The sequence below is a fragment of the Halyomorpha halys genome, unplaced genomic scaffold (genome assembly GCF_000696795.3).
Source record: "Halyomorpha halys isolate HHAL.00 unplaced genomic scaffold, Hhal_1.1 Scaffold721.1, whole genome shotgun sequence".
NCBI classification, from domain to species: domain Eukaryota; kingdom Metazoa; phylum Arthropoda; class Insecta; order Hemiptera; family Pentatomidae; genus Halyomorpha; species Halyomorpha halys.
In genome coordinates, this window is record NW_027114085.1 from 205,829 (window position 1) to 217,353 (window position 11,525).

The 11,525-nt window shown below is 28.5% G+C and overlaps 1 protein-coding gene across 1 annotated transcript in view; it reads right to left on the reverse strand.

Moving 5' to 3' along the window:
• The window catches only part of LOC106685646 (membralin), a 70,945-nt gene extending 59,754 nt beyond the window's left edge, over positions 1-11,191 (reverse strand). The window contains exons 1-6 of the mRNA XM_067051349.1: positions 11,047-11,191; positions 6,324-6,530; positions 5,278-5,507; positions 3,599-3,729; positions 3,436-3,494; positions 768-873 (exon numbers count right to left, since the gene is read on the reverse strand). Coding sequence (XP_066907450.1) covers positions 768-873; positions 3,436-3,494; positions 3,599-3,729; positions 5,278-5,507; positions 6,324-6,521 — 724 coding nt within the window. The 5' untranslated portion in view covers positions 6,522-6,530; positions 11,047-11,191. The remainder of the gene's footprint in view (positions 1-767; positions 874-3,435; positions 3,495-3,598; positions 3,730-5,277; positions 5,508-6,323; positions 6,531-11,046) is intronic.
• Between the last annotated feature and the right edge of the window lie 334 nt (positions 11,192-11,525).

Genomic DNA, 11,525 nt, shown 5'->3' on the forward strand with positions numbered 1-11,525 from the left:
ATTTATAATCTTAAAATTTTTTTTCTTGAGACTGGTAATCTTTTAATAAATAATTCAAAGCACTATCAATTATAGTCTCAAAACTTTTATTTCCTTCACACGTCCAACGTTTCGACCAATTCGGCCATCCTCAGGTACAATCTACTACAAAAAGTTTCCGTTTATGGAAATTATCCATTAAAAATGGAAACTTTTTGTAGTAGATTGTCCCTGAGGATGGCCAAATTTGCCGAAACGTTGGACGTGTGAAGGTAATAAAAGTTTTGAGACTATAATTGATAGTGTTTTGAATTATTTATTAAAAAATTACACAACATATTAATATATTCATCTTATTTTTTGATTCAGACACAAAACTGGTGTAGTGAAAAACATGTGAAGGTTATTTAAAAGAGTTAAATATTTAATAATTACAACTAATTTACTGAAACCAACAAATTGTAATGAAAAATAATTTAGAAACCTACCTAACTCTGTTTAATTAATTTTCACATTTACAAACTGAAAATAATTAACTTAAAGAAAAAGACAAAAGCCAACAAGACGTCTCTCTCTCAGCTCACTTGAGCTTCTATAAAGAGAAGTCATACCTTTTCGGGAGGTTAGAAAATGTAATATAAATTCTCTAAAACATCACTTGATGCACCAAGGCCAAACTACTTCCTACTAAAGAGGCCAATTGTCCGTTTTTGCCATCCACTATTTATGAGTTGTAATGATCTACGATTTTTACTTATTTTCATTTATAGATTACTGAATATATATACCAGCTTTCATTAGGCGATCCATTTCTGAAACATTATCCTTTAATGTTATTTCAGATTCCGAAAAACTGTTCTCAGTTGATTCTGACAAAGTACTATTAGGATTGAACTGAAACAACAGAAGCCATCATTGAACGTATAACTATTATTATATCAAGATTACATAGGACTAGTATAAATTTCTAAAAAGTAATATCTAAAACATTTCTCCAAAATGTTTTCTAATTATAAGTAGAAAAGAATATTATTTCTGACTGATTATTTGGTAAAAAAATTAAGGAAAGAAGTTAAAAGTTACAACAGTTATAAAAACAATTAAATGATGCCATCAGAAGAAAAATTAATAAAAATAGTCATTAAATACAACAATGTATTAAATCACCTAGGTTATATTCCCCCAATCCTGAATCAGAACAATCTATGAATTCTTGGTTACAAGAGTGAGAAAGTTAAAAAAATGCTTCCGAATTATTCTTCTATATAGCATGACTGGAAAGGCATTGTTATCAATGTGTTAACATAAACAAAGAGAGCGTTAAGAATATAAGGTTTTTCCAACATGATTAAAAACTATCAGTAAACTGTCAGACCAACGAGTAATACAGTTTTTCCATTCTAAATTATAAAAACCATAGATGCATCTGACAGTTTACAATTAGTTTTAAATTATGCTAGAAAATACCTTATGCTTCCCAAGTCTGAAGGGCTCAGAAAAGGGGGAAAATCCAAGAATTACAGGCAGCTATAGCTTTTGTTTTCAACTTACTTCTTATCTATTATAACTGATATCAAATAGTTCAAATATTGGTTCCTGGAATATATTATTTTCAACCAGTCTGTAAATTATAAACAGTAATATGTCAAATAAAAACCATATTTTCTTCTAACACTTTTCTTACAATGAAGTTAGCTTCAGTCACTGAAGAGGATATCAACTTGCTGATAATTCTCACCAGGATCCCTCATCATGGAGTTTTTATCGAGAAATGTGGAAGACGCAAAGTTACAAATGTGATCTGTTCCGTCTTATTTTTCACAAATTACATATCAAACCGAGAGCTTTACATTTTTATTCATACCTTTGTTGAGTGTGCCTCGATATTTAGATTTTTAAACCAAGAGAAACTGTTTTTTTCTATCATAAAAAACAAAACAAAAAAAAAACGGAGACTACTAAAGAGAAGCTGTAATTTTTGGTGAAAATCTAGGGTAATAGGCAGGTTCTCCTCACGATCTAAGTGACGGATCGCCTATTTCAGGAACCTAGCAACCCTCCCCACGCGAGATCTTGATTGTCCCCAGGCTATGGGGCCCCTGGCAGTGGGTTAATTATCTGTCCAGAGTATTAATGATTCATACAACAACAAACAACCTTGGTTTACAACAAACAGATTTGAATGGTTTACAAGGTTACGACAATGGCCTAGTATAAGGTAAGAGGACCTCATATCGGACCTGGCAAGAAACAGAGGAAGTTGGCAATGGATAAAAAGGTAAATGGATCCAGGCACCCCTGACACCGCAAGGTATGTGAATTGGTTTAAGGAAGAAGAAAAATAAGGTAAAAAGTTTAGATTTTTCTATTTTCCCCTAGACTGTGCTGGACTTTGGAAAGTTATTTCCTGAAACTATTCAAGATAGAAAACCTAATTTAGTCACAAACTATCGCAAACATAGTCTCATTTAAGAATGGAAAGAACATTTTTGTCATATGCGTATTAAATCAGATTAAGGCCCAAAAAAATAGTTTCAAGGTTTTTCAAGATGGTGCCACCCACAGCAAAATTGTAGTAACCACTCAAAAAAATCATCACAGACATTGTATTAAAAATTATTCATATTGGAAATTTGGCAACTACTTTTAGGTATTTAACTTAGAAGAATAGGTAAGAAAACTCACAGCTTATGAAATCACTAACTAAACCAATAGCATGAGTCAAACAGTATGACGAATTTTAATTTCTTGGAAATTTCAATTAATTGGTCAGCTTGATTTGTTATCAAATCCAATCAATGCTCATATCACTTTAATCCATAAACTATAGTAAATGGATTTGTAAACAAATTGACCGCTTCTTGTATTCAGTTTTGATTGAAATATTGATAATACTATACAATTATTAGAAACATAAGTTTTCTGCTGCCAAATAAACTGTTGAGTGGGGCAATTCAAAGAGGAGTAAATAGAAATATTTATCCACAACTTTTAAAAAACCCAAATGACGACTACAATTTCAATAAAAGAATTATAACTTGTACCACACCATAACAATTTTTTACAGCTAAATGGGATTGAACTTCTCCCTTACCCTGCTTACAGCCGGATTTAGCACCTTGTGAACATCATCTGTTCTGATCAATGGCTCACTATCTTCAAGGAAAAACCTTCAATTCTCTAGAGGAGAATCAATTTGGAGTAGCGGATTTCTTCCATTCTAAACTCAAAGAGTTAAGAAGGAATCTGAAATCTAACCTCAAGATGGCAAAAAACCATATAACACAACAGCATATAATTGAACAATAAAAAAAATAAATTGTGTTACAATAAAATTACTTTTAAATTAACAAGAAAAACAGTAAAATTTTAAGACCCATTCCATTAAGTTAAAAAGTTTAAACAAAAACATCTTAATATTATATTTTAAAAAATATATATGTAATATAAACTTACCTCAGATGATGTCATCTTTGTCGTTTTGTAATTATCATCCATTGTATTGAAATTTTTGTCTAAAACAATTTTTTTTTTAATTAAATAATTTTATTTTAAAAAATAGCTATTAAATTCAATCATCATAAATTTTCCTGTAGGAAACGTTAAAAAAATTACTTACCTTGAAAATAACTAGTATTGTTGCTTACATCATTTTCCTCATTTGGATCAAAATTAGAATTATTTTGAAAAAGTCCATTTAATTTGACCCTTTGAATAGGATCAGCAGTAGATGATTCAACATTAATTACACTAAAAAAAAAAAAATAATAAAAATATATTTTTTAAGCAAGATACTAATAATTAAATTGTATTTGAACCACAATAAGTTTATAGAAGATGATAACTAAATTCTGATTGCTAAAATATTATGGCATACACATATATAATATGGTAGTATCAATCCCATTTCTGACTCTATGGAGCGATGGATTTTGACGAATAAAGTATCAAAAGAAAGGGAATTTCATGAAGAAGAGATGAATCTTAATCTCAATTTCAATTCTTAAATTCTTACTGGAACTTTGACAAAAGTTATTAAAAAAAGTGAGATTTCAAAACTCTGACAAAGGTAAGCCAGTGGATCGAAATAGTATAAACTGGGTTTTAAAGATTTTGACGCAGACATCAATACCACCCACCAAAGTATGTTCCTATGGAATCTGTATTTTAAAGCCAAAAAATGAACTATTTTTGATAAAGCATACAACACAAATCAGGCACGGGTAAAACTAAATTCTAGCAATGGGATACTTAAGCAATGATTGAGCGAACTGCTCATCTGATTTTTATTTCAAATTACACAGTACTATTCCAATAATGTTAAGCACAATTTGAGCTCAATTTTTTGATAAAATATGTTTAGTCTGTCTGTTTCTGAATATTTAACTTCTTTTTTTCTTTTGAGCGAATGGCTCAACATATTTCTAATTTTCAAAGTATATAGTTCATCATATAATTAGGGGTATATCTCCAATTTTTATCAACTACAATAAGATCCTATTTGGTTAATATTTAATTAGAAAGACACAGGTTTGATTGCCAACAAAACCACATCATCTAAATACATGAGCAACTTACACATAGGATAAGCCATCCAAGAATAAGAAAACCAGGAACACTTAAACCAATCAAAAACACATTTCCTGCCCCTTACTGCAGATATGGAATTTCCATATAAGTTTTTTAAGACGTAATAAACTTGAATGCTGAACTATCATTATATAACTACATCAATTGTGTTAATCTATTTACATAGTAAACACAGATTTTATTTCAACAAAGAAACAATAGAATTTTAGTTCTTCAAAAAAATTGAGCTAAGTCAAGTTTGTTAGCATAAATAAATTATATGTGATACAATGCACATGTCAAAAACCTGTCTGACACTCACTAAGTAAATCATTATCAGTCACAAAGGTTTCCAGGCATTTAAGAAGCCCAGTGAAAATTTTGGTTACATTTCAATAACATACATTGAAATTGGAAACATTATTACTTTTAAAGTAACATCTAAATTTAAGCAAACTTGCAAATCTCATAAACAATGCAATCGTAACCTAGAGCCTTATTATTTTTTGAGCTTGAAATTAATGACTATAGCACTCTAATAGTAAATAAAGTGTCGAAATATACACTCTCAATAAAAAGTTTTAAACTATGGAGTTGAATATTGTATGTACAAAACTATTTAACAAATAAAAAAAAAATTTACTAGTATTGCATGCAATTTATTGAAAATTGAATACACACAACAAATTAATGAGACACAAATAGTTTTTAGGATAAGAAAACACTGACCTATTAGGAAAATTATTGATGGCGGATTCAGCCTTATTGATTACAATAACATGTTCCTCTTCTTCAGAGAAGCTGCTATAAAAATTAACATTACCTCCGCTTCCTTTGACAATTTCAACACGTAAAATTCCATCTCTTGGCCAAGTGTTTCTAACATGTTCCAAACATATAGATGGTGTCCTTGAGAAGATGATATGAGTGTATGCAAGAACAAAAAAAGCACAAATTGCCTGAAAAAGAAAAAATTAAATTATATAATTCATTTAATTAAATAATTATTGAAATATCATAGCAAATTAAACATAAAAAAAAATCAAAAGAATACATTTTTAAAAAACCTGATCCATATAGCATGTAATTTTCACTTACTACCCTACTTTGAGATAAAATTAATCCTTTTACACTTCAAAACAGTAATTTCAATATTATTTAGAATGGCAATATAACCCCTTGTTATATATTTGATATATAGGTAAGTAAATTTCAAATCTAACTAATGCCATATCATAGAAACAAGAAGAAATTTATTTTATCCTTCAGTTAATTATGAAATTCACACATACAACATTTGGCTAAACATAGTTACTTGGACTCACAGGACATTAAAACATGTATTTCTGTTTAAAAAGCAAGATTAAAAATTTCCATTATTATAATATTTCCCCTTACTATATATTTCATACATAGGTAAATAAAAGTAAAATCATATATATATACATATTATGCCAGTTCAGAGTACTGAAGTTTGGATTACCAAGATTACACTTTAGTTTAAATAATCTTTACAAATGAAAATTTTTTTAACATTACATAATTATTAACTTTTTCTTGGATCTTACATAATTGCACAGCCTTACAACTATCTGAAAAATTCAGTTTTTTAATTATTTTGATTTAGTATTGTTTAAATTAATTAATGCTAAGCAGTATTTTTAATAAAACTTTGAATGATTTTTCAAAAATGGGAATGGTAAATCCTATATTTTTAATTAGAGAAGAATTAGCTGTTTGAGGTCAAGAAAAAAAATATTCAAACACAAACTAACCTTTAATAAAATGGTGAATTCAATGCATCTTCTTACAGCTTTTGGAAATGTTCTGGCATATGACAAAGCACCTTTGATAAACAATGCATGGAAGAGTCTATCTCGCACATTTATGAGAGGGTTAGGAATTCCATTATTACGAGCTTGATTATTTGGGTTTTCCGGCCCAGGAAAGTATTGTGATGCACCTCTTTGCATTTTGGTGGCCTGAAATAAAATTTATATTTTTTATAGACACACGATATATACCCAATTTCAGTAAAGACCAATGGTATAGAATATTTCATAACTCACAAATATGTATAAAGCTGCAATGTACAATTGAACACACAATGTGCACAGAAACTAGGACTGAATACACTGATTTAGAATCGATGATTTATCAAAAAGTGATAACCAATTTAATAAATAAACAATAGTTTTATCAGTATATTTTTATAGTTATAATTTTTACTTTAGAACAAAATTCAAGAAATAGTACTTTACTATCTAAATTTTAGGCATATAACTACTTTTATAGAGGAATTTGAAGTTTACATTTATCTGTATAAGAGTAATGAACTAAATTTAGAGTCATCAAGTACACTCAATGACCCAGCACTATTTTAGTATATTACACTACTGAGGATATAATTGCTACCCCTTTTTATGTTGGTTGGGTGAACCATTTTGGAATCACCTGTACCCATAGCCGACAATGTCTTATTTAGATACACTTTACAGCGTACTTATTCATAACATACAGTCAAATAGCTTAGTCAATAGGGGACAACATTGTTGGAAAATTTCTAAAATGTCACATTCAGAACTAGACTACTTGACTAAACATGTTCTGACAGCAATAGTTTCATCTGAGTTACATGCCATTATAAAAATAGTTGATACTTTCAAAAAACATAAATTAGTTTTTAGAAATTGTATTAAGGCTTCATAAAAACTAGCACTTCCTAATGGCCCTTTTTTAAATACTTGGTTTGGGTACTTTCTTAAAGTACTTATACCCACGTTAAGTACTTTCTTTGGATTGATTTGTTTATTTTAAACATTATTTTAGCAATAAAGCTCGTTAATAAGCTCACAATTAAATATTGATATATTATAATATGGGGGCCAGGGTAGCAGAATAAGTCATGAGGCTTGCGATAGATAACAAATTTAAGCAGCATTGAGTGTGGTCAGCACTTGAGTGGGTAGCTGCCTGATACACCCATATCAGTCATTGATCATCGCTTCACCCTCTCCCTACCCCCGCAGGGATTGTGAGGTCCATTAGCCTACTGAAGGCAATTCGCAGACTGAAGGACAGAGGTTGTAGGGCTGTTGACTACCCAGTATAACTACACCATGAATCGTGTATATGGTCCTTTAGGACAGGACGTGGCCGAAGATCTCCAATGTCAATGTGCCAACAGAAAAAATGTTGATTTATACGATATATTGATTTATAGTTTTCTTAAAATTAAGGCAGGTGAGTTAGTGAATTCAGGTCCTCAACAACTCATTTATGGTGTCATATACTTCTTTTAATGCATCATGAAATAATTTTTCCATTTAATTTTTAAAAAATGGTGTTTTAATTCTTGTAAATTAAGTGTTTTAAGTTTAGCTATTAGAGAAACTTGATTAAGAGAAATAAAATTCAAGAGGATATAAGAGCAAGGTCGAAAATAGGAAAAGTTTTTTATTTCTCTGATATAAAATTATTCAGTTTGCTATCACTGTCCAGGAACTTGAAGTAAACATTTATATAATTATGCTCATATTAAATATTTATACAGTTATAATTCTAACTATAATTTTTTATGGATGAAAACATGGTTATCTATTAACTAATTTTATTCATAAAAGGGTTTTAAAAAGAAACGGCGAGAGCTCTCTATCTCTTTGTCTTTGGTACATATTCCTCAGAAACTATCCTTCCTTTTTGCTTGCTCTTATTTAAAATTTGTTTTGAATGAATTTATCCATAATCACAGGGCAAAATATTTTGACATTTATATATAGTCAACAAATAAAAATTGGCAAAAGGATCATCTGACAATGTAAAAATATTTTCACAAATTTCAGACTCTGCTATGATTTATAATAATGAACAATTACTAAATTGATTGTACTACAATTTCAGAGTAACATAATTGATAAAACAATGAATACGTAAATCATTATTATTATTCAAAAGTAGGTACAAAAAATATACTTCTTATTAATCATAAAACAAAACTTGGTTTCTCTGAAAATGCATTTGTTGTTTTAGCTGAAAAAAATAATTACTGTAGAGAACTATGATTGAAAAAATTTGCACATTCATTGAAGTGTAGTTACAATTATTTATTTTCCGACATTTCGCCCCACTTTGCAGGGCTTCATCAAGGCTAACAAGATACAAAATGATACAAAGATAAGATACAATGAAAAGAATAAAAATACAAAGATAAGATACAATGATAAGAATAAAAATAAGTAACAATGGCAAGAGTAAAATTTTTTTATAAAAATACGTAAAATATAAAGTTAAAAAGTACAGGAGATGTACATAAAACAAAAACAATATGATACAAACAATACAATGTTTATACAATAAAAAAATAGAGGTTAAATAAACGTCATGAAAGAATAATTATAAATAAAAAAATAAATAAATAATAATGATGATATAAAATAATAAATGAGCAAAGAACATGTCAGGACAACCTACCTGTTCAAAGCAAGCATATGAACAGAAAGAAACAATAAAGCAGAAGCGTGGAGTAGTTTTTTAACTTTATATTTTACGTATTTTTATAAAAAATGTTTACTCTTGCCATTGTTACTTATTTTTATTCTTATCATTGTATCATAAAATACGTAAAATATAAAGTTAAAAAAGTACTCCACGCTGCTGCTTCATTGTTTCTTTCTGTTCATCCGTTTGCTTTGAACAGGTAGGTTGTCCTGACATGTTCTTTGCTCATTTATTATTACTTTATACCATTATTATTATTTATTTATTTTTTTATTTATAATTATTCTTTCATGACGTTTATTTAACCTCTATTTTTTTTTTATTGTATAAACATTGTATTGTTTGTATCGTATTGTTTTTGTTTTATATACATCTCCTGTACTTTTTTAACTTGATATTTTACATATTTTTCTAAAAAAGTTTTACTCTTGCCATTGTTACTTATTTTTATTCTTATCATTGTATCTTATCTTTGTATTTTTATTCTTTTCATTGTATCTTATCATTGTATCATTTTGTATCTTGTTAGCCTTGATGAAGCCCTGAAAAGTGGGGCGAAATGTCGGAAAATAAATAGTTGTAAACTATTTTTGTTTCTCTTTTGACCACAACCCTGACCATCTTCTTATATATCAATTTTTACGGTCAACTATATATACATATATACAAAAAAATGATGATAGTATCAATACTTTTGAAGAAATAAGAACTTGAAGGTAGTGAGTAGTGAGGATTCTCCAAATCAGTCACACTGCTATTAAGTAATAGCATTGCAACAATTGAAATAAGTTTCTAAGAAAGTTAAGCTTAACTAAGAACAAATCACTAAACCAACAGTCCAAAATCCGAGATACATGTGTGAGGATTGAGTTAAGTGATTGAGGGCCGTTTGTAGGTGAGGGAGTTGGAGCATCAACTTTAACTGCCTCATGTGCAGCGGCACAGGTTTGACCCCCACCATTGTTAAAATAGGTTGGTTAGCTCAAGATAATAAATTTGTGGTAAATATAAACATCTACAAATTTAATTGACCAATTATTTTGACATTAAACTTGTGCGGGGATATAATATGCTTATATCATATTTTCTAACATATATTTATCAACTGCTTGGATTTATTTTAAGTAAGTTGACAGAGGTATCATTACATTTCTATGAAATGAATGTTATTGGGACAATGAAACAAATAAAACAGCAAAAATTACAAAATTATAATTTCCAAAAGTTACAACTGCTGAAAAATTTAAAACTGCTAAGAAAAATTAAAATTAATAAATACTAAAGACCCACTTTTATATCTAACCTGACATAGATACACCAGGGTAATTGAAAGGAATAAAACATAAATGAATATTTTAAATGCAAGACTATATTACTCAGTAAAGAATAGCACACAAATAACAGTTTGAAATTGGAAGCAAGAAAGCTAATCATTAATTGTTCTTTCTACAACTGTTTGAAGTGGACTACTATATTAATTTATTTAAAATTTTAAAATAAAACAAAATAAAATTTTTGAAGCACATAAAAACATAATCTAAATTACATAAAAAGTATTATTCACAAAAACTAGATCAATGGTAACATATTTTAATATTTCACAATGTAAAAAACTAATGAAAAACAATTTAATAACTAGTAGATAAAGAAAGGAGAGAACAAAATTTTTCATAATAATAACATATGCTAATAATTCCTTGGAGAAGTTATAACAGGCTTAGTGAGAAATGTCAGAACAGTTTCATAGTGACAACATATAAGCTACTTACTATTTCAAGAAATGATTTGATAAATGCAATCCTAAACCAAAAAGAAATCAAAATGACTATCAATGAACAATAAACAAAATTGACATTCTTCACAGTACAGGGAATATTTTTCATTTACAATTAATAACTTTTGAGATTATTAATTTCAGTATTTCGGACATTTCTCAGTATGATAAGATTTCAAAAATATCATATCAATAGCAGGTGTTAAAGAAAATATAAAACATATTACCTTAAAATATACTACATTTATAATTCAATTTAATTACTGCTTTGTGATAGTAGATCAGTTCGTATTGCATTTTTTATTGTTACTTTGTTAATGAATCCAAACCTTATAATTATCACGAAGAAAACAAAAACCGAAACCTCACTTTATTAACCTGACAGTTCAACGAATTTTGACAAAGAGTAATCACAAACAAGTGAGCAATCATTAATGATCGTTCTTTACAATCTTTAGGATTTAGCAGATTGGTGAGCAATGACCAGAGAAGAGGCAAGTTTAAAAACCGAACAGAAAATATGTTGGTCAAAATTCGACTTGCAAAGACCTAAAACAGCAAGAATAAAATGGGGAGTTTTTCTTACCTTTCTTGCCGAAAATTTATAGTAATCTATAGAAAAAATATTATTAAGAAAATAACTAAATATGGTTTTTATAGCAAGATTTATAAATAATTAGATTTATTATTATAATTTATTTATTCA